Source organism: Chroicocephalus ridibundus, chromosome 11 (assembly GCF_963924245.1).
Source record: "Chroicocephalus ridibundus chromosome 11, bChrRid1.1, whole genome shotgun sequence".
Classification (NCBI taxonomy): Eukaryota; Metazoa; Chordata; class Aves; order Charadriiformes; family Laridae; genus Chroicocephalus; species Chroicocephalus ridibundus.
In genome coordinates, this window is record NC_086294.1 from 3480930 (window position 1) to 3504982 (window position 24053).

Genomic DNA, 24053 nt, shown 5'->3' on the forward strand with positions numbered 1-24053 from the left:
AGTGAAGTCCGTATCTTCTCCAGAACATTCCTCACCTGTAGAAAACAAAAGGCACCTTAGGGAGGAAGGTTCTCCTTGTACTTTGAGTTTATTTGGAGAGTTAACTCGCCTTAGGAACCATGTTCTAGCCCTGTCTCTAAATGCTTGGTACGTGGGTTACAGTGAAATGAAATGATTTTTTTAAAAAGTTGGATTTTGAGAAGGACCTGGGTCTTAGCCTCATACTTCCAAGTTCTGTACATGCCACAGAAAAGCACCGAACACGTTGTCATTTCCAAGCACAAATCCAGGCTGGGTGGAAAATGGATGGAGAGCAGCCCTGAGGAGGAGGAGTCGGGGGTGTTGGTGGATGAGAAGCTCAAGGCGAGCCGGCAATGTGCGCAGGCAGCCCAGAAACCCCCCGCAGCCTGGGCTGCATCCCCAGCAGCGGGGCGAGGGGGGGGATTCTGCCCCTCTGCTCCGCTCCGTGAGACCCCCCTGCAGGGCTGCCTCCAGCTCTGGGGCACCAACAGCAGAAGGACACGGAGCTGTTGGAGCGGGGCCGGAGGAGGCCCCGGAGATGCTGGGAGGGCTGGAGCCCCTCTGCTGTGGGGACAGGCTGAGAGAGCTGGGGGGGTTCAGCCTGGGGAAGAGAAGGCTCCAGGGAGACCTTGGAGCCCCTTCCAGTCCCTGCAGGGGCTCCAGGAAAGCTGGGGAGGGACTCTGGAGCAGGGAGGGGAGCCATGGGATGAGGGGGAAGGGTTTTCCACGGCAAGAGGGGAGATTGAGATGAGATCTGAGGCAGAAATTGTTTGCTGTGAGGGTGGTGAGCCCCTGGCCCAGGTTGCCCAGAGAAGCTGTGGCTGCCCCATCCCTGCAGGGGTTCAAGGCCAGGTTGGACGGGGCTTGGAGCAACCTGGGCTGGTGGGAGGTGTCCCTGCCCAGGGCAGGGGGCTGGATCTAGGTGATCTTTAAGGTCCCTTCCAACGCAAACCATTCTGTGATTGCGATACCCAGTCCCACTTGCACTCTGGAGCATGGTCTCTGTCACACTGTTCCCCAAAGTGGTGCAGAGGCTCTGGTTCGCGATGCTGGGCCCAGCTCTCTGGTGGCACTCCGGAGTTTTGTACCTCTCTTTCACTGAGGAAATAGCACTAATGACTCCTGGTGCCTCAGCAGCAGTTTGCCAACTCTTCACCTGTGCTTCAGATCGCCTTGTCGAGAGCCAGAAATTGCCACATTGATCTCTCCAAGAAAAGGCTTATCTTTTGGATGAATTGGTGGTAGTATCTTCACCAATCCGGTTGCATTTCCAGACTTCAAACATGAAAGGTGGCTTTGGATCCAGATTTTCACAACTGTTTTTCGGACCATCTCTCTTGCTCTTTTAGATGGAGCTGTGTGAAAAACTGAACAATTGCAAAGTGGTCCTGCGTGTCCCGTGTCGTTTGTCTTAATCAGTTCTGTGCAGTTTCATCTGGAGAACTATCTTTTTGAAAAATAGTATTTCCCACGGAAAAGAAAACTAAAAGCAATTAAATGTACACTGATGAATGCACACATTGTATTACTCGGACATCACATGCATTTCTAAATTGTCAATCGTAAAACCATGGGCTTCAACAATCCTGCGTTTGCCTCGTGCTGAGAGGTGTTACAAGCCCTGGTGTGTGCTGTGTACCGTCTTGACTGCGATCCAAATGCTTTTGAATAGTCTCAAAATAGTAATCTAAATCAAATTCTTCTGAAACTACTTAAATGACATGTACATCCTTACGCACACAAAGGATGTAAAATGCAACACACGGATTTCCAATAACGGAATGTGCTGTATGCTGCTTAGGGAGCTCCTGAAGTGTTTGATCTTGATTCAAAACCACTTGCCCTCTATCCGAAACCACCTGATGCTGTCGGCCTAGCTCTGAAGGGCAGTTCAAGTTCCACTTTCAAGCTGACCTGGTCGGTGTCTTCTGAGAGATGATACAGGTTTGTTAGAGATGGGGTAAAATACCAACGCCACCTCCAACCAAAAGCCCACAGAACCGTGCGTTTGTTGAGTTCAAGGATGCTTTGCAGTGTTGCCTCTTCACTGGGGTGGTTATTCATAACTTTACAGCTCCTCAGAGTTCTCATCTCTTTTTTTTCTTTTTTTTTTTTTTTTTTTTTTTTTTTTTAAGAGGGAGGATAATTCTTTATTTTGTTGCCAGGAGATGGCAGTAACAGATAAACTTTTAAAGAATGACTTTGCGCGTGACCATCATTTGAACATCTTCCGTTTCTCTGGCACTTTCTCCCTTGGGAATTCGTTTTACGTCGGAACGCGTTCGTGATCTTCACATTTCAAAAATTGCTCGAAGCTGCAAGCAGGGTGTTAGCCGCGTATAGTTAGTATACATTTCCTAAGTTAAGCCGATTAGGCAAAATTATACTTCTCGCCTTTGGCATGAGAAGAGCATCCAGTAGATGGGTATCTGTTCAGCGTGGACCCTGCTGTCCCATCTTTACGGCTACTACACATAAATAGCAGTATTTTGACCAAAATGTGTCTGCCTAGGCCAGCTGTTCCTTTGGCCGTAGGGCCAGTTTATTTGATGAACTTCGCATAATTCATTTGCTCTTCCACCTGCAATCTTTCAGCTGCATGAATTAAAGAATTTTACACCTTAAAAATGCAGACATTGAAAGATTTGCCTGTCATCGGTGTCTCTTGTGCTACTGGCTTTTTTTGGAACCCAGATGTAGCCGGAGCATGTTTTTCTTCTAACGAAGAGGAATTAAGGTCATCTGAAAGGTCAGTTTGAGTTGTGCCTCTGCTCCTCCGCCTTGCCACCGCTGATTAAAAATGCCTTCCACGCGGAAAGGAGGGGACAGCATCCTTGTGTCGCGGGGAGAGCTGGAAGCCAAAAGTCGGTGCTCTTGTCCTTCCGCCACATTGTGCAGAAATACTGTTGCCTTCGGAGTGTCAACGTCTCTCTTTAATAATTTCTGGGTCTGCTGATTTAACTGTAAAATACAGTGGTGTTTACTCTTAGTTTCTTTTAACTTCTTCCAAACTTTGCAATCATTCATTTTGATATTAGATTAGCAAGCTGGAAATATAGTAGCCTGTTATGGGTTGAGCTGAATTATCACTTCTGTTATTTCTTAGCGCTGCAGTCTCTTTTATTACCCATTGGTTTGACTAAATACACCTTCAGCCTCCCATCCTCCTAGGGAGAGGAGGATGATCTAAGCTCAGACACTGTATAATGGCTATTGGAGGAAAAATGGCGCGGTGAAATGGGAGCCTTAAACGCCTTTTCTACAGGAGCCTCAGCGTACTGCTCTGCTGCAGAGTTTGCAATTAGGGTGGTTAATTGCCGTATCCTTGGCACTCTTTCCTTTGGGAACTGCAGTGCTTCATGTTGAAAATTCTTCCTCTTCAAAAGATAACGTGCTCTGTGCAGGGAAAGTATATAGAGGGCTGCCTTGTGTGGTCAGGGCGTTGCAGATGTACTGGACAGTCCTTGCTCCGTAGAAGCTGTTCTTACGTTGTTGAACACAACTGCTTTGTACCGAAGTCTAAAATAACTGCTAGATCTGTTCCCGTTAAGACGTGGCGTGTGCCCTGCTCACACCCGTAACCTTCCAAGTCAGAGAAGTGCTTACTCAGCAGACGTGTTTGTTTTCTTTGTTTTTATCCAGCTGTGTCCTTCACTTTGCATAATGAAGGAGTTTGTCATCTTGATACCCAAGGATTCCTGATTTTTAAAGTAACTCTGGAAAATGACCTTGCAATGATTATGTTTTCTGGAAAAACCTTGAGAACTGTTTTAAATCGCATAATATGGCAGGAAGATAAATATTTCCTATGTAAACAGCGTTTAGAATCTCAAAGTTGTTATTTACTGGAAAGATTGGGATGTGGCAGACGGGGAGACGACTTTTACAATGTATTTAAATGCCCTGGTATTTCCTTCAAACTGCTGATGTAGGAGATGACGCAGCTTAAAGCGGCTCTGAGACGTGGTATTGTTAGGGGAGGATTTGCTGGTTTGGAAGTGGTGAGATTTGAGATCCACCAGTTATTTGGACCTTGTTCCGTTTCAGTTATTTGAAGCTGTTCCGGTGACTGGTATTGAAAAATTTGTATAAACCTAATTTACATGGTGGGAGCATTCCCAATTCTTTAAAGCCTTTTTATCATTCTCTAAATTATGTAGAAGAAATGAACAAATGCGCTTCAACTACGTGTATCAGTTTCTCCTTTCCATTGCTGTTCATTTTTATGAAGGCCGTGGCAAATTTAGTGTGCAGTGGAGGACTACATGCACACAATTTCTTAATTCTTTAAAAAAATAACAGCCGTTTCTTTGATTTTTTTTTTTTTTTTTTTTTTTTCAGGACTATTTGAAGCCTAAAGTAGGCTGTCATGAGATAAAGCGGAAAATTAAAACGGTCGTCATCTCCTTGTTTGAAAGATTTTTTTTTTTTTTTTTTTTCATTCTTGGCCAACTGGCACACGTTATTCACGAAAACAAAGTTATTCTAGATCTCTGGTTTAGTGGAGCTTTTGCGCAAGCAAAATTGCAGGTTCTTTGAAATAAGTAACAGACTTAGCAGTGATTTTTGGTGGGACCGATGGCGTTGTAGTTGGAATAGGAACAAGAAAAGTTTGATGGCTATTTTAAATTTAGTGCAAGTGTATTGTTGAAGTGGTTTCTGTGTTTGTACCTTTAGTCAACGACAGTCACGTTTTAAAATCTAACACCCTTAGCAGGAGAGAATATCTATCTCGGCAAAGACCACAGGCAAATGCGTGCGGCGTTCCGACCTGTTTTATGTCTTGATAGATCTGTGGTGGCAGCTTGCTGTGTTCATCGTCTTTATTGATGTGCTTATTCTTTCTGCCAGCTTTGGCTTAAGTACCTAGTGCTTTTGGATAAGTATTAACTGAGAGTTGCAAAGTAATATATCGTGACACGATGCCTTACGCCAACCTGGATCAATGGGTAGGACCCCAGTTCTGGTATATTTGAACTTCTGTGGGCAAGTTCGGTGCGTTGAGTATGTAAATCTTACTCTGCCGTGTTAGAAGCGGATCACAGGGGTTAATAAGCTGCTTCTGGTAGCTGGGATCTTCACGATGAAAGTCAACGTTTTCCCAGTCAACTAATTGCTTGTTGACCAACATACCTTATGCTGCAGGTGCAGTTGGCGCATGAGAGTCGCCCAGGTCAGTGTTGTTTCAGGGATGTCTAAGTACTGCCAAAGGGCTTTCATTTGGAGTAATGTTGTTTTCCTCGGACGTTCTCTCGTGGTACGTTGCCGAACTCATTCTTTGACCCAGCAGAGCTAGCATCCCCACGTCAGCAGTACCCAAACGCACACATCGCTCCTTTGCGGTAGAAGGTAGCGTGCCCCGAGGGTGGGGGAGCAGCAGATGCAGGAAAGGTGCTAAGATAATATCTGTTCATAGGGCTATCGTAAATACATTGGGAAATCTTTGTGCAGCTAAACTAAATTCACTTTGCACTGGAATTTACGGTGCAGAAGCTGAGCTGTCGCCCCTCGTTATTTGAGAGCTGCTTGAGTCCCACAGATCCCAAGGTTTCTCAGCTGATTCTCATTCTGGAAACAATTGTGTCCATTGGGCACAAAATAAATGCTGTATCGAACGTTACAGGCTGATTTACTCCACTTGAGCTGTTGCAAAAGCTCTAGCTGAAGAGAAGCCTCAAAGCCCCCGGCTTCTGGTGTAAGTCGTTCAGTTAGTAGTTTCTCTGAGTGTGGAGACTAGTGACGGTAAACCCTGAATTGGGGATAACTGCCTTAGATGTTAAAGCACCGTTTGCAATTAACGAGTTACGGTCAAACTGGTTCTCATTGATTGCGCCTTGCTACGCCAGGCTGCAGGGCACGGTGTCTGGTGTCTCTGGCGTATGCTCTACCACCGGAGTTCTGAACAAAACTCAGGAGTGGGCTTGGCACCTGCAGGTTCTAGAAAGAGCTTAAATACAAAAAAAACGGCCGTGCGTTTGATGCTTGAATGTTTTTGCAGAATCTTTGCTCGCGCTTCTGCTGGATATGTCTGTACTTGTTCCCGTGGAGCCCTGTCTTTGCTGAGTTGAATTGTTTATTGTTATACGTAAGGGAGTAGTAAAAGAGTCAATATTTTAATTTGGCATTACTGCTGCTTAGTGAAGCAGCTGCTTGAAGACGATGATCTTTTTGAACTCTGGAGCCCAACGCATTACGTGCTCAAAAAGTCCAGGATTCTGTGCCCAGGAGCAGCAAAAGGTTTTCTACTGCTTGCATATTATGCAGAATTTTGGTTTGTGCTCATTCTCACTCTGTGGGAAGGGGACCGTCCAGTAGGCAGACTGTACCAGAAAAGGAGTAGAGTGTTCGAGACATTTTGGTGTACCAGTTTGGATTCGTAACTGGTGCTTCTACGTATGATAATTTAATGATCATGTTGCTCCGGTGCCTTAAAGCTGCGTTGGCTTTCTCTGTATGTATTGCAAAGCTTGTTTACAAGTATCCTGTGAACTGATTGACGTTTTGCTTGCCTTTATTTCTTTGTAGAGCAAGGCTTAGATCACATAGCAGAAAACATCCTTTCCTATCTTGATGCCAGATCGCTCTGTGCAGCGGAGCTGGTGTGTAAGGAATGGCAGAGAGTCATCTCTGAGGGAATGCTATGGAAAAAATTGATTGAAAGAATGGTACGCACAGATCCGCTATGGAAGGGACTGTCAGAAAGAAGGGGTTGGTAAGTACCTTGACAATAATTCACCTTTTACAGTGTTTTCCTTCACAAACTTCCCTAACCTGTGAGCTCTGCCAAAAAGAAAGTTTATGGTAAATAGGTATCACCGAGATCCATATCTCTGCCGCGGACTAGTGGGGCGAAAGCTGTCGGCTCCCGTTTCTGCTTTGGCTTTGTCCCCTCTCCTTTTCTGCACCAGTGTCATTTAACACTTGCTTTCTCGCAGTAAGTCCATCTGCAAACTTAGGATTTCTGTTTTGCAGGGAGAACCAACGTGTAGGATCAGCTCACAAAAACTAGCAGCAACATGTTCTGCAGGGCTTTTTCTCCAGTGAATTATTTCCCATGAAACTTTTTTAAGCTTAAAATGTGCAATAGCTGACTGGGCTGCAGAAGCCTCCCTCAAAAAGAAAACATTTCTGTTTGGGGCAATGGAGTTTTTCTATCCTTTAAGAGTATAGTGTTCTGCTTTAGAAACCTGCGTTTCTGTGCTCTCTAGTGGCGTGCCTAAGAAAACGCAAGGGGTATTGTAAAGAGCAAGAGGACAACACCCTGCTGGCTAAAATCCCTTATGAAGCACTGAACCCTGATTTGAAAAACCATAAGGAAAACACCTGTTATCTTTTTTTAGCCTTGGACATTTTAAATACAGCTGTCAAACTGTAAAGTCACAAGGGTTTTCGTGGCAATGCTGAAAAATTCTTACAGGAATTCTATGAGAATATGTCATGAGGTTTTGTTCTGTGCAGATTTGAAATTCCTTTAAAGTGGTAAATTGAAAAATGTCTTTCTGGTTCTTTCCAGGGATCAGTACCTGTTTAAAAACAGACCAACAGATGGCCCCCCAAATTCATTTTACAGGTCCTTATACCCAAAGATAATACAGGATATAGAGGTACGTTTTCTGATATTATATGTCTGTAGTGGAAATAATGTTGCATAGAGTTAGTGTTTCGAAGATGGTGCATGTTGGAGCAGTGAAGCATATCGTATGTATCTGTATGGCTACTATTTTGTGAGCTCTGGCTCGTCAGACAATGGAAAAAAATACCCTCAGCAACTTCCTGTTGCAGTATGTGCGTTAACGGCTTGCTTCAAGTGTTAACAGCATCTCGTCCGCATTTAAAGATTTTTTTGGAACTCTTTCTGGGACTCTGGATTTTAATAAAATAGCTGGTTTAGGAAACTTACTACCAAGACAATTCCACGTATTACGGAATGTTCCACTATATTGGTGACGCTCCCTTAGACAGTGAGGGTTAACGCCTTAAGCACCCATCATTTAAAACATTGCTCGTTTAGTGACTTAGTACTTCTAAAGCAGTCACTGTTGGAAATACAGCTTTCTCTGGGGTGCGGGATTCTTTTTGCCCCGTGAGTGCTTCGATGAGAACAATCAGTCCTACAGTGATAAACACGGTAAGGATATTGCTGGGAAAAAGACTAGAAATGACTGTTCTTTTCTTTGATATAAAATTGTGCTTATCTTGTTTAAGAGTTACAAAGCTGGGCGTGCTCGCTTTTTAAAATTGTTTCTGATAAATGGGGATCATCGTGGTATTCTACCAGCAGAAAATCCGTCTTGCTCAGTTTGCTGTGTACTCACCACAGAACTCTTTAAGTTATACCACAGCCTGTGACGGATTTGTTTCAACCACGTGATGGATGTGAAATTATTGGTCTGAAATTCATCAGTGGGGAAACAAGTGTTTTGCTGTTTCAGACAGATGTGAACTAATGGAATCGTTCTGCTGTGGCAAATGTGAGTTTGCGTCGCTTGGCACTCGGTAAACAAAATTACTCAGAACTCTTAACCTATCTGTAAAATGTATCTGCTGGAAAACATAATCCAGTTTTCAAAGACTTTTTTATTTTTTTGTAACCCTTGCTACACAATTTATAAACATTTAAAGGTAAAGAACGAAGCATGAAATGTAGCTTAGGCAAAATAAGGTTAAACTTGATATTTACTTGAGAGCTGAATGATGCACATTTTATTATTTGAAGGGAGACGGCTGCTCTCCGTAAGGAATGACAGAGTGATATTGCAAAGAGGAGGAGCCCATGGGATTAAGGAGAACTCTGAATGTGATATTTTCTTGCTTTCTGCAAAATTCGGGCACTGTTCAGTAAGAAAAATGGGTGAAAAGCGGTGTGAAAAGATGACCTTTGAGATGACATAGGACACTGAAAGGAGTACGGCGTTATTATAACTCAGTTATTTTTCTGAAACTCATTTGTTTAGGTGTAAGCGAAACATTTGTGTAGGAATAATTATTATTGGAGATGGGAGTGTTCCTTAGAGGTGTTCTGAGGCCATTCAGCCTGTCACAATCTGCTATTTAATACTTTCATTATTTAATTACTGTAGATGTGCTAGTACAGTGCACAGAAATTAAGTTCCTGAACTAGACAGTTTTTGCGAGTATGAAATAGCAGGAAAAACCCCAAACCCTCAGGCTTTGCTTGTTGCTAATATATTAAATGTAAAAGTGGTCAGTCTCTAAAAATCTGGGAGTGGGGAATGACTGTACCACTAAAAATATATCATGGTCACGAAAGTGCTTCTTGAAAAATTTCATTAAGATAATAGTAAGTGTATTAGACCTTCAAATTAGGAGAAAAATCTACACTGCGCTGCCTGAAAAGTAGGGGCTCCTGTGTTTCAATATGGGTAGAAAATACACCAGTGGTGGGAAGTGCTTAAAAATAGGAACGCGAGTAACGAGCATGGGAAAAGAATTGTCTTTTCTGCGGTGTACAGAGAATAAAGTGGAAGCTGTTTCCATAGTTTCTGCCCATTCCAGACTGCCTGGCAATCCAGGCTACTTTTCCATGTGATCTCTGTCGTTTCTATCTAATGCTTCTGTCCTTAACGATGTTAAAAATGGTACTGGGGCGCACGGGAAAACTCCCGTGCGTCTCAAACTCGGATGGAGGGAGGCAAGAATAGAGAAGCAGAATCAGGGCTGTTCAGGGAAGATCTCCTGGAATTCTGTACTTTCCAATCCATGCACGTGTCTATAAACTTATGGAGAACCTTTGGTCGTTAGTAGTTGTTGATCACTTGGGGTAGAATTTAAGGTATTGGCAACTAACCTCAACGTTGCCTGTGGATACTTTGGTAGAGCAGAAGAGGTGAAAGGAGCCAGGGCCTGGCGTGTGGGCTCTTGCATCTGAACTTCACTTTAGCAAAAGCGTAAGCCTCCGTTTGCCCACGTTCAGGAAATAGATGCGTCTTTGTCCAGTTTCCTACAGTGGTGAAGTCTCTCTTTAAAAACTAATGGCTACTTCCAGAATCGTCACTGCTCAGTTTATACAGGCAGCGCCTTTCCCGCCCCTGGTTCTTCGAAATTGCAGAACTGGAAGGGGAAGGCAGAAGGATATTGGCGGGTATTGTGCCACGTCAGATTTTTTCCCTGTTTATGTATTTCCTTCAAGCCTCCTGAAATATCGCTGTTTTCCAGGTTTCCAACCTGGAGTGGGGTTAGTGTTTCTGCTAACAGCCAAGGGTCCAATAATTCTTCCCCTTCCAAAAGTCTATTATAATTTTTATTATATTAAATATAATAAATCACCCTTTAAAGCACTTTTCACAAAGTGCTTCCCTAAAGGACTGTCAAAAGAAGCTTTTAACACTGTTTAGAAGCGTAGATGGTGAGTAACAATAACAACAAAACTTAGCTGTAAGATTGGGAGCACTTCTTAACTTTCTCCTCCCCTTAATCCATTTTTAAGGCTAAAGTCACGCTCTCCCTCCATTTCGTACTTTTCCCATTCCTTCATTATTTCAAAGCAACGTGCAGAAGCTCTTAAATAAGACTTTCATCTTAGCAGTCGTGAAGAGTGTTGTATCTCTGAATACCAAAATGTTTTTTCTTCAAATATTTGCCTGGACCTTTAATAAGATCTTCCTGTTTCTGTCAGAGGGTCAGAGTTTTAGGGAGCTAGTGATGAGCCAAAGGCTACCGTATTAGCATTTTATATAATTATAGAAGTATTTTTATAAGACATTTATCTTGTGTCCGAATGACTTGATTTTTTTAATACAGTAAAATACATTTGATGGAACACAAAAAAAAATAAATCTCGTCATTCGGTGTTTTACCTGTGGAGCACAAAGATTGAGCAAATTCTGCTAGACTGTTTCTAATGATAAGAGTTATTAATTTACTGCAACTGGCACTGAACTGGGTTGTGGGTAGAGATAAGCTCGAAGGAGAATGCGCTCTCTCCTTTGGATTGACTGACAGAATGTGAAAAGTAATCCAAAACCTGAATTAACAATTGGAAGGAAAAAAATGAGGAATTGATAAACAGCAAATTTGAATTCTTTCTCGTGGGCTCTATTTGCATTTTGGGTCAAAAGTCCACGCAACCGCAAAGTGGTGCGAGCTGCAAGGTACTGCCGGCGGTGACTTGGCAAAGCGAGGTTCCTTTGCCTCTCTGAAAATGTATTAGTGCCAGGGTCTCTTTCATGCCAGACACATTTTAGGAACATAATGTCACTTCTGAAATCACTGGATTTGAAAAGAAGAGGACATTTAGAGATCTGAAAGCAAATTCTTGGAAAGAAGTAGTTCTTCTCCACCTCCACTGTGAAGCCAAATATTTAATTAGGTTTCATTTCACAAGAGGTGGTCCAGTAATTTTAAATGTCTCCAAGTCAGATGTTGACTTGCCAAGCTTCTTGAGGAGCTTTTTAAAGGGAAAACCTGATTTGGGGCTTATCCTAGAAAACCGAACCTAGGTGTGCAAGACCTTCTTTATGGAGAAGATCTGGTTGGGGGGGGGTATCCTGTGCCTGGGTGCAGTCCCAAAGCCTCCTGGAGAAGGTCACCTCTTTTAACGGGATTGTGTTCATCGGCACGTTGCCAGAATGGGAAGTTTAATACCGCTGATTCCAGAACCCCAAGTCCCTGGATTTTTTCCATATTATTTGTGAAGCTTGGCCAACTATTCTGTTTTCCCCTCAGGATTAGCACAAGTATCTGTTTCTTGTGATGAGTTGAGAAGACTTATTTCATAAACGTTCCCCTTATCTTTAGGCACATGGCGAGTGCCCTCATCTTGTTTCCATGGAGACTTAGGTCCACCTAATTAAGATGGGAATTAAAATGTGATTTTTGCTGAAGACTTTAGGAAAACGTGGCGCCAGGCCATCAGATAAACACCATGTGTTCTTCTGAATTTTGAGAAAAGTTGGGATTTTAGGACTGGAACTGAAATTCTGAAGCCTTGGGAAAATTTGAAAAGGGGAAAATGTCAACTCTCGCCCTAAGTCGCTGCCAGCACCGGGCGATCTTTGTTTATGAAAAATGCTTTGTGTAATTTCTGAGGGGAAACGGATTTGTTTAGTACTGTTCTAATTATGATGCTGGAGAAATTTTATGTATGTGTGTATGCGGGGAGAATCTGGTCAGCATTACATGCCTAGAAATTTTTTCAGCCGGCTTTGAAATCTCTACTCCACAAGCACTTTCCAAAAGGCCTTTCTTAATCTTAAGAGGGACGCATCCCTACCTTGGCTTTTTTATTCGCTTTGCCCACATCACACCTACTTTTTTCCACAACTGGGCAAACCAAGACTGCTGTTTTTCTTCTGTAGGCTTGAAAGAGGGATTTGTTGTTCCTGTTTGAGTACTTCGAATGCCCCTATGCTCTGAGAGGGGCCGATAACTACCTGTTTAAATAGAACTTTGTATTTTTACGGTGTCGTGCATGAACTTAGTTATTGTCTCCCATGGAACCTAAAAGGTGCAATAATTTTGTTTTTCAGCGGCATTGTTCATTGTCAGGTGTTGTGTGTAGTCCAGATGCAGGTGTCATTGACGTGCCTCAGAGGACCTCTCTCTCTTTTCATTGCCGTTGGCTTGTATTTTTAAGATTCCCTCTGCAGACCTGCAAGTTCCAGCAGTACTCACCCCGCTATCGCTTTGGTGTAAGCAGGTGTCCGTTTAAAGTTAGTATATTTTGATGTTGCGTCCGTAACCGGAAAGCTTGAAATTTTACTCTTATGTTAGACCTAGTTGATGGAAGTTGGTGGAAATGGGGATCCTTTAAGAGAAAACCAGCGAAGACCCATCAGTGGGTGTTACTGTGATCATTGCAGCTGCGGAGATGAAGAAAGGTTTTGTTCATCAGACACTGCCCTCGAACCTCTTCTGGGATCTTGTGCTTGGTGGCTGCGTTTGCAGAGGTGCTTGATGGACAAGACGGAGCTTTCAGGGAAGAGAAACCGCTTTGTTCATCTGCGTCCTCCTGTTGCAGGTTCTCCTGAGTAGGAGTTGAGAGGATTCTTTACTCCCACCCTGGGGAAACAGAGCAACTGTACAGGTCAGACCAAAGGTGGGCTTGCACAGCATCCTGGCTCTTGACAGCATCCAGTAACCGATGCGTGGGGCAGAGCTCGGGGATGTGATGCAGCAGCCTGGAGAAGAAAAGCCTTCAGGGAGACCTTAAAGCCCCTTCCAGTCCCTAAAGGGGCTCCAGGAAAGCTGGGGAGGGACTCTGGATCAGGGAGGGGAGCCATGGGACAAGGGGGAACGGTTTTAAGCTGGAAGAGGGGAGATTGAGATGAGATCTGAGGCAGAAATTGTTTGCTGTGAGGGTGGTGAGCCCCTGGCCCAGGTTGCCCAGAGAAGCTGTGGCTGCCCCATCCCTGGAGGGGTTCAAGGGCAGGTTGGCCGGGGCTTGGAGCAACCTGGTCTGGTGGGAGGTGTCCCTGCCCAGGGCAGGGGACTGGATCTGGATGACCTTTAAGGTCCCTTCCAACCCAAACCATTCTATGATACACTTAATTGACGTGGGAGTAATCAGAGTCTCTCGTGTCCTGCTGCTGCGGTGTGTTCTGGCTCCCCCAACAAGCCAGGCCCTGCCCCCATCCTGGGCAGTAAGATAGTCCTAATGCTGAATGACTCTTCTTTAATTCTGAAACTGCAGTTCATGTTGCCTTTTTTAGCCGATTTGCCTAAGCTTTCTCTGGTGTATAACCCCGTTTGGACACTTGGCAAACGTGCTGTCTTCTCTTCATGCTTGAGGAAATGGCCGGCGTTACACTGTCAGCTTTTTCCCAGAGGGATTTCCAATATTCCTTGTATGTCAGTGGCCTCCAATGCAATTCCTGCAAGTCTTCTCTTCCTCCATAAAACACTAGCATATTCCACTGGCCAGATTTATCTCGCTTAGTATCATAAGGTCGATCTGTTCTTTTTAAATGTGGCTTCTAAAAGGGTTCAGCGAAGCCGCAGCGAGACTCGGGAACAGTTTTACTTGGTGGACCTTTGAGCAGCTTCATACATGTTGGATCGATCGCATGCAGAAAGAGTCAACACTTCATCAATTTATATTGTCCACATTTGGATCTTATCTAAGCAGCTGTAAACATTAGGACCTTAAGTTTTAGGTCTCAAATTCTGCCAAGAAATCACGATTTAATTGTAACACTTGCTAGGAAAAGCTTCCCATTCCTTTTTCTCTAAAGTTGTTTAGATTTTTGGACTTGACTGTTTATGGCTTTTCTTCTGGTCTTGGAGTTCATACTGAAAGTGATATTTTACCCCAACCTGAACAGAAAGCCCATGTAGTAGACGTGGAGCGTCCCTCAGCAGAACGCTCCTAGCTTTTTGGCCTTGCTTTAATTTCAGATTGTTCTTCAAAACATAGCCTGAGTATCCTGGGATTTTTGTAAATCAAGCCAGAAGCCCGCTTTTCAGCTATTGAAAGTTTTTTCCCTTTTTTTTTTTTTTTTGCAAAAGTGGGCCTTTCTGCTTGTATTAAACAAATGTATGCTTTAAGTGCACGCTTTAAGTGTATCCATACATACGTATAAAAATTAGCACGTGCTACGTGTTAGTGGGGTGTAGTGAATACCTATTTCCCTATTTGTTAGGCTTGCTTCAGTTATTCTTCATTAAGGCCGTTTTTATTCTTTCTTGACTCTTCTGTTTGCATGAAATGAGCTAAATGCCAAAAATCAGTTAATCAAATGAATTATTCTTTGTTGTCTTTAGGTTTACTTCCTTGCATTTGTTTACTGTGTTACTGTTTATTACCTCTTCCGTGTAACCTGGCAACAATTTCTTCTTCTTCTTCTTCTTTAATAGTGAATAATCTAAAATATGAAGAATTCTTCGTAGCGGAAAGCGCACATTCTTGTGAGGACTAGTGTATAAATTTTAAGTTAAAGGCTAAACAGCTCTCATGTGAGGGCCGCGGTGTCGTGCAGTTGTATAGCTGCTGCCTTCTGCGTTTCAAAGCCTTTTGAGAGTAAAATCCAAATCTAGGCACTCTTCTGAGTCCTGTGGTGTAGCGTGAATCACGCTGGTCCAGCTTTTTCATGGAACCAGGGTAAGAGAATCAAGAGGGAAAGACAATAATATGCTTAATGGTAAAAGTAGGCTAATAAATGGCAAGGTGCGGTGGTGGCTGGTTTGCAGCACTTGGTGTTCTCTCTTCTAACAGCGGTGCCAATTTCTGTTGAAGATGTTGGTAGGGACATCTGTATACCCTGCTGCTCGCTTCCAAAGACGTGTTTACTGGCTCCGGTGACAATATGCTGGAGTCTCAGTGAATGTGTAATGAGGCATATCGTGCCTGCAGCCAAAACTCCTCAGCTGCTCCCTTGAGATGGCAGCTCCGTAGACCTCGCTGACCGCATAATTTTCTCGTTCATCACTTCCATTCTGCAGCTGGTCTGAGGAGGAGGTGTTTTGTGAAGGGGATGTTGGATACCGTGCAAGTCCTTTTTCTGCCGTGCTGCTTTGGCACGGGGATTTCACTGCTCTCCGTGTGCGATACCTGCCCCAGTGCTGATCCAGTTCCTGTGGTCTGGGAGTTTTTACTTGTCTTTGCTGCTACGTGCCCACCACCGGCACTTACCTCCTCAACAGTGGTTTATAAAAGTGATGACACTCACAAGAAAGATGGTGATGCTCTTTACTTGCAGGGTTTTTATCCCCCTGCGGGCTGCTTTGGAAGCAGGCTTTGCTGCTGGCACGTTTTGCCATCTGTTGCTGTGAGGCGGTCATCCCTGCGCGGTCAGAAATCTCGCGGTTTCGGCCGCTGCGGTAACGACAGGACAGCTAGCTCTCTGCAGATTCCTCTTGAGGACCAGTTGAAGCCGCCTAGGTAATTATCATCACGTAGCCTTTCTTCTTCAGGCTGCTACAGAGCCTACAAACGCTCTTTGGCTGCCCTCGCTGTCTAACAGCAGCTTGGAGACCCCACAGTGAATTCCAGACACAAGCCAGGCTCTAGGGGATCCTTCAAGAGTTCGATACAGCTTTTTTTTCCCCTAATGGTTGTAGCATCTTCAGAGAGCCCGAGAGGAAAGACCTCAGAGAGTCAGGGAGCGTGGTGCCGTGGCCAAGCTGTCATTTTGTCTTTGCTTATGAAACCCCCTTAACTTCGTAATGAATGAAATATTAAACCCTCTCTACCCTGATGACACGAGTTCATTTGCTTCTGCCTTTCCTCTGCCACAGCCAGGAGGGATTTTATCTTTGAAGAAAGCCTGCGAAGAATAAGGGTTTGGATTTTTAATTGCCCCTGGTGGAAATGCCTAATACTTCAGGAGAAATCCTCACATATATAACAAATGTGTATGTTCCTTTTTCTTTTTTCTGCCCCGTTTGTCCTGCAGGAGAACTGCGTATTCAGAGGGAACAGAAACTCCTTGGTTCATGGGATTAAGATAAACCCACTTACTCTGCAATAACATTCACAAGGATAAAAATGCAATTTTTAGCCAAGGAGCTGAACACAGTGTACATTATCAAATGGGGAAAAAAAACCCTGTTCCTAGTAGATTATCCTTAACACTTCCAATGTAGAGTTAATGGTCCAACTGTTAATCCAGATGAATTGCATCTTTTTTTACTGTGCATCTTTGTACCAGCGAACACATTCTGGCATGGTCGAGGCTTGGCTATACCTCTCCATCTTGGACTATTTTCTGTGTGTACTTTTCTCTCTAAATGCCTTTTTTTTTTTTATCCATTTCTGCATTTCTTCAGCTGCCAAATGGCTCTCCTGCTGTGGCAGATGCTTTGGCTTCGTGCTTGGTCTTTATCCCTTGTACGTCCAGATTGTGTTGGTTATAGAGCATGTGTCAGCTACTTGCTGCTGTTGCTCTAGTGAGCTTTTTTTAGGAAAGTGGGAGAAATTTCTTTTCTGGGTATCTAAGGAGATAGCATTCTGCAATATCTTGCTTTTAATTGTGAAACCCACGTTTAGAGGCGGTTCTCGTGGAGACTTCGAGGGGATCTGTGGAAAATACAGTAGTGGGTCTGTAGAAAATACAGTAGTGGGTGTTGCATGTATTGGTATTAGGTTTGGCACCATAAATACGCGGATAAATTTATATTTCTCTCTTCAGTGTTGACTCTCAATGTTTGTTACAGTCCGTAAAACACAGCAACTTCTTCCTCGCCCCTGGCAAATTCATGGCTACTCGGCGTATAGGCGCTTTATTAAGATATCTCCTGGAAGGAGGTTGCGGGTGAAGGCTTTTACTGACTGCGCTCTTCAGGCACAAGCAGAAATTTCCTACAGCAAAGCGCTTTAATGTGGTTGCCAGTATTGTATTAAACATGTTCCTTTTCAGAGGGTCCTCCAGGTTGCCCACCCACTTGGCCGTATTTAGTCATCTAAAATAATGTTATTTCTCTATACGTCCACATCTGTTTTCACTCTATGGCCAATTGCAATGCTGCTGTATATTCTCTGTGTATTGTGGCTACTTTCCCAGCATATTGAAAATTTACGCAGTGTAAGGGGATTTTACAAGTTCTCGAAAAACATGAAGTATTTTCCCACAGTAGCCACACCGTATAATGCCTAAATGAAATGACATCTATTCGCAGGATTAAAATGTGCACCTGCATATGACTTACTGCTTTATCGTGCCTTCGCAGAGATATAAATAATACTTCAGAACCTTTTATTTGAAGCCAGCATTTTCTTATAGGGAACTTATTAAGTAGCTTCCTACGGTGAACTTCTAAGAATCGAGCCAGCTAGCGTCCCAGATGTCTGCTGAGCGCGCTTTTACTGACTGCTGTTTTGTTTAGGAAACTGGTGGAAGCAAAATTTCAGATTTGTGGTGCCCTTAATGTATTCTCTAGCTATCGGTAATCGCTGTCGCAGGAAGCCGAGGCGCGAAAAGTGCTCAAAGGGTGTTTGAGCACTCGGCAGCTAGAGTGATCCGGCGCGTGTGATGTACGACCGCTTGTTTTCAAACCTTTCCAAGAGCGTTGCTTTAGGGAGACTCTCCCTTAAAATTTCTTAAAATTGAATATTTGCATGTGTATGATTTCTACAACTGTTTAAATCGGCCGACTCAAATCTGTGATGCTTCATCTCCTCTGCCCTTCAGTGTCAGAGATTGCATTTTTAAATATCTTGCCGTCGGATCTGTAATTGTAGTGGTTCATGCTGTTAATGTCTGCACTCCTCCCCTGTTTCCGAGGGACACCTCTGTAGCAGCGAAGGAGTCAATGAGTTGCCGTTCTGCCCTCCTAGCGCAGGTGATAAATCTTCTGGTGAAGCTCGAGAATTGCCTGTCCTTCCTCTGGAAACCTCCATCCCATGCTGAGCAAGCAGCGTAACGAGCATTTTGCTACCTTCGAGGCAGGAGGCCAAGGCTGAGCCGACGCAGGGTCAGATTTGAACGTTTTTAAGCCCAGTTCCCCATCCGACAATCAGCGGTACATTACCTGGCCAGAAAAGCTCATCCCAAATGGACAGATGACTTGCTCTCTTAATTTCATTAGCTTCCCCACCAAATTGGAAGAGAATGAGGTGGGATGAATAACTTCTCAGCACGCTCCTCTACAAGCGTCTCTTAGTACTTATGATTTAGACAAATTCTTGTGGCACGTCAGGTTTGGATTATGACTACGGATACTTCCCTCCAAATTGCATAATGGGAGACAACTGAAGGAGGAACTGCGTGGAAAACAAAGTGGTAGGTTAGTTTTCCCTCGGAGCAGACGTGTGTTCCGAGAATTGGGACGTCACAGTTGCGCTGCGCTTTTGTCTTTAATGAGCGTTTCGGTTGTTTTCCAGTCTTGGAGGAGCTGCAGAGGTGCCTGCTCCTGCTTTGAAAGTTTATAACTAAATAGGATTTTAGTTATAAAGACACTTTTACAAAGAAGCTGGCAGTCCATCAGCTTCTCCCCAGGTTTCCATGAAGTGTCTGGGGGGGATCCCAGGGAAATAGCTAAATAAATGGGCTGTTCTGGCGCCTATACTGGAGGACGGAAAGCATCCCAGCCGGTCTAGGTACTGCAGGTGTTGGGCTGGAGTTCTGGGCACAGATTCTCTTACGATTGTTGTTCCAAACTTCCTATCCAAGATGCCACGTTTCTTTGAAACCAACGTTGGTTGTCTTACAAGTAATAAAGCTGATTAAAACACGGAAATCATCCTGGTTCTGCTGTGAACTACTTTGTGGCTTTTTAAGGTGTGACGGGTCTTTTTCCTTAAAAAATATCTCTGAGAATGAAAATGTGGAGAATTAACACTTCCACGGATTTTAAGGGGGGGGGGGGGGAGTAAGTTTGAATTATTTGACATCCTACAGTCCCTGTTCAGTTTTATTTTTATCAGGTTTTAAGGTGTTTAGAGGAGGCTTCCATATCTCAAAATCCCTTTCTAAGATGTGTAGCAACAGTTAATAGGTGAAATGACGGGGAAGGAAAGGTCTGAGAATTCCCATGACCACCTCCCTGTTGGACTCAGCAGCTCTGTAATGGAGTTAGTGGAGGCTGAACATGGCAGTACGTGAACTTCTGGTTTAATCTTTGCTGCTTGTGTCAGAGGGTCGTGTAAATGGCGGGGGGGGGAACCGAATTGTGCCGAAATGTAGCTCTCTAATGGCTCCTTTACAAATTCTCGCTGTGAGTTGACCGTAATCTTCACCGCTAAACACAGCTTCTGTCAGGACAAATTGTAAACGTCCTAATTCTAATTCGTTGTGTCTTGTGTGTTTGTGTTAGGTGGGGAGAAAAGATACATGTAAGTTTTATATACTTACGTAAAAATGGAAAGATTGCTGTGCGTGTGCTGGAGTAGTCCGGCTCAAGCCTGCAGCCTCGTGCCTAACTCCCGGTTGTTTCCCCTCTTGTTAGACTATAGAATCTAACTGGCGATGCGGGCGACATAATCTGCAAAGGATTCAGTGCCGCTCGGAAAACAGCAAAGGTGTCTACTGTTTACAGTACGATGACGAAAAGATTATCAGTGGCCTACGAGATAACTCCATCAAGGTAAACGCTTTTTTCAGTCTTTTTCCCTAGAGATAATTCTGCCTTGGAAAGCTAGCCGCTTGTGTTTCCTTGGTTTCTCTTGTCTCTTCACGGGACGGGATTTATCTGTGCAGGGTTTATGGGGATGGGATGTCTTCGGTAGCCTGGGCAAAGGTCTCACCTGCGCTTTGCTCTGGAAGCTTTGGGGGTTGCCAGCCAGAGAGCAATAGTATTGACCCCAAAGAAACGCTTGTGAAATCAGAGTTCACGTAACGTGAATGAAGACTGTGTGTCTTTTGTCATCGCTAGGAGTTGGCTTTCACGCGAGCAGCTTGCTTTCACGCTAATCATCCATGGCATTTCCTTTTGCAAAACAGGCTTTTATCTCTTCATGATCATGGGTTATTTCACCGTTCTCCTGTCAAGAACTTGCATCAAGACTTCCTTAAGCTACTGATTAGACAGACCAACTGCCTGTGGATTCTTCTGGCTCTCCCTAGGTTTCTTCCTTCCTTCCTTCGCAGTTGTGGCAACGTTCAAGTCTTGGATACATGTTCTTGATCTTGATAAGCCGTTTATGCTTATTCTTTTTAACAGATTTGGGACAAAACAAGCTTGGAATGTTTGAAAGTATTAACAGGACATACTGGCTCGGTTCTTTGTCTGCAGTATGATGAAAGAGTCATTGTAACTGGATCTTCAGATTCTACAGTGAGGTGAGCGTTAAGCTTTTGCACAAAAATCGGTTGAATATCAGGGCTTGGAAATATTTACAAGAATCTCTAAATATCAGAAAGCATCCCTAATATGAACGTGGTACTAATATTCCAAACCCAAGGTATTCATACTTGGCAAAGCATCACATTCAATCCAATTTTTTCCAAATCTGACGCGCTTTTTTTTTTTCTTTTGGTGTTAAGAATTTTGAAGGAATATGACCTGAGTGATTCAAGGCGTATCCTGAGGGGTTTCTTGTACTGCCTTCTGACGTCTCTTAATTCTGTGATTAATTATGTCTGTTAATGAAAGGGTATTTGGTGAATATGGAGCACTTCTCTGACTGCAATTTTCATTCTTCTATGAATTCAGTGGTCAATAGATGTCCAATATAAAGACGCTCAGGTAGAGTTTACAGTTCAGTGGAAGGGCCTTGTCTCCTCCTGGTGTCTTGAACTGGTACACCAATGTCAATCTCTGTAAAACTTCTCAAAAGTTGAGAGCTGATCTTAGCGTGCTTCAGATATCGTAAATTAAGTAGTGATTTTTCACAGGTAGTAGGTAGCCCTGGAGGGTGCTACATCCGGATTGCTACTGGCACGTGCGAAACCTGAATGAATGGTGTAAAGCTGAAAAAACCCATATTTGGATAGTCTTTGTTTTGGTCTGTTCCATCAATTTATACATCATACAAGCTTTAGTCATCCTGGAAGAGTTGTAGAATTGTTAAGCAGCTCTTGCTCTTAGCAGTGGTGCCAGCTTAGGCGTTTTCTGGCTTAATTGTTCACTGCTGTTAATTGTTGCTGAGTTAGGATACTTCCCCAGCACCCATCTTCCTGCCCTCCCCAAGCCCTAAGAGATGTTAAACAACAGGAGAGCTCTCCGTTAGAGACAGCAGCAGAATTGTGCGTGTTTAGGCCTTATACCACGAATAGCCGTCATCCTTCATTTGGAATAAAACTCTTTGTCTTTTGCAGGGTTTGGGATGTAAATACAGGTGAAGTTCTGAACACGTTGATTCATCACAATGAGGCAGTGCTTCATTTGAGGTTCAGTAACGGCTTAATGGTGACGTGCTCCAAGGACAGATCGATTGCTGTTTGGGATATGGCATCACCTACGGACATCACCCTGCGCCGTGTCTTAGTTGGCCATCGTGCTGCCGTTAACGTGGTCGACTTCGATGACAAATATATTGTGTCAGCGTCAGGTGACAGGACCATTAAAGTAAGTTGGCAGAGCTCTAATCTAGGCCCACACGCTCACCGCGCCAGAAAAGCTTCTGAGCGTACTCAACCCGAGTAGCCAAGGTGTTCCTAAGCCGTTCGGTGCCTTTTCCTTTAGCGTTCAGCTCGCTGCTTCCTCTCGCTAGCCGTTAATGTCTTTACGCGCGTAACCAGGCTCGTAACATTTTTGTGGCTTCTGTCGTGCAATTGCAAAAAAGTAAAGCCCATTTGCTGTTTGAACTCTAGTCTCAAGATCCGTTTGTTTGTTAAATGTGGCACGCTTTGTGCCTTTTTCCAAGTGGTATTTTTTATTTCAATTGGCAGTCCCGTTCCAGACGTGCAATTTATCAGCAGTTGCCTTTCCTCACCACGCCTTCGCGGCAACTCAACCAGACTCTGCCATGTTTGAAGAATTAAGAGGCTGTATTTGAAGACTATTGCATACCAGAAGATTTGAGTTACCCAGAGTGTATTAATATAACAAAGGCGTTTCCACCCTTCCCTCTCTAGAACCAGAGCTACCTTAGACTGTGCCAAAAAGCTCTTGGCAGTTTAATGTCCAAATATCTGCCAGAGATCCTGCTGCACTCTGCGTTGGAAAACGAGCCACTGGATACTCTACGTAACAGCTTCAATTACAGTTCATTAAAAACGGGCAAAGTTGGTCAAATCATTTAATACTAAGAAAGAAGCAGCCACCAAACTTTTATAGGTCACGGTTTTGGCCTTCTCTTACTAGTAACCTGCTAGCAATGCCTTTGGTAAAAAAACGTGGGGGGTTTGTGTATGTGCTAACTTCCACTTTTAAAAATGCGGACTAAATTAGCAAGGTTCAAGTGTAATCAAGTTTTTGAAATTGTTTGGGACTGTCTCCACCACCTGAAAATGTTTTATAGACAACCCCTCCCAACTTTTCTTATTGACCCAGCGTGCAATAGCAGTGCCCATGGCGCTTGTGACGGCTAGGTCCCCACGGCGCCGGTCTTCCATTAATGCCAGGTTCCCGCTCTTTGCCCAGAAAAATACTATGCGACTTTCCGTTCCGCTCTCCGGCAAAGGTCAGCCTCAGACCTCTTCTGTTTGTGAGCTCACGACAGCTTCTGTGGAAATCCCAAAGTCTCGTTTGGGCTAATTCTCAGAGGAGCGTTTGTCTTGTGTTTCACAGGTCTGGAGTACAAGTACGTGCGAGTTTGTTCGTACTCTAAATGGGCACAAGCGTGGCATCGCATGTCTCCAGTACAGGGATCGGCTGGTTGTCAGTGGATCTTCAGACAACACCATTAGGTGGGTGCCCACGAGCTGCTGTCGGTATGTAACTGTACATTTGCACGTGTGAAAGTAGGATTTCCTCTGACTTTTGATGCTGTCCTGCGCTTCCGCGCATGCAAAACATCTTTGGTATGTCTTGCTATCGGAGCGGGTGATGTATGACGGAAACTTAATTCGGTGTGAGCGTAAACACGTCGCAGCCCTGTGAAAAAGAGGGACGCTGAGGTTTATGTCAAAGGTAAACGAAACTTCTTGTCTTTTGGCTGTAGTTTATCACCTTCTCTTCTGCTTGGAGAGGGGAGGAAGACGTTGGTCACTGGTTTTCTTAATTACTTTCTGAGCCTCTAATCATTGGTTTATGCAGAATAGAAAACGGCGTATTAAAGTTTCCCAAGATAACTTAACACCTGTCCAGCCTTTAGTTGTACGTAATTTGAATGACTCAATTTGGATACACTGCAGCTGCAACACAAACTTATTTCCGAATGGCGTGCAAGGAACATCTCGTGGTTCTCCTGCCTTTTTAAGCACGGCACGTGGTATCTCCCACAGCAAAGCATCCGGTAGCGTGCTTAAATGGCCGCACGCGGGGCTGAGGGACAGCGCTGAACCTGAAATAATCAAAGACTTTCTCCTCTGTTTTCTTAAGGCTATGGGACATTGAGTGCGGTGCCTGTTTAAGAGTATTAGAAGGTCATGAAGAACTGGTTCGATGCATCAGGTTCGACAACAAGAGGATTGTTAGCGGAGCCTATGACGGGTATGTTTTTGAAAGGAATTTCCAGAAATTTTGCTTTTCTTAGCGAAGCGTCTGTTGAGAGCCATTGAGCCTTGTGTCCCCTTGTGGAAGGGTTCTCTTCT

The 24053-nt window shown here is 44.0% G+C and overlaps 1 protein-coding gene across 6 annotated transcripts in view; it reads left to right on the forward strand.

Annotated features, from left to right (window-relative positions):
* The window catches only part of FBXW11 (F-box and WD repeat domain containing 11), a 74679-nt gene that overhangs the window by 44348 nt on the left and 6278 nt on the right, over positions 1–24053 (forward strand). For all 6 annotated transcript variants that reach the window (XM_063348812.1, XM_063348809.1, XM_063348810.1 and 3 more), the window contains 7 exons: positions 6547–6733; positions 7535–7625; positions 19864–20001; positions 20578–20696; positions 21675–21924; positions 23089–23207; positions 23842–23952. In XM_063348812.1, the coding sequence (XP_063204882.1) occupies positions 6547–6733; positions 7535–7625; positions 19864–20001; positions 20578–20696; positions 21675–21924; positions 23089–23207; positions 23842–23952 (1015 nt within the window). The remainder of the gene's footprint in view (positions 1–6546; positions 6734–7534; positions 7626–19863; positions 20002–20577; positions 20697–21674; positions 21925–23088; positions 23208–23841; positions 23953–24053) is intronic.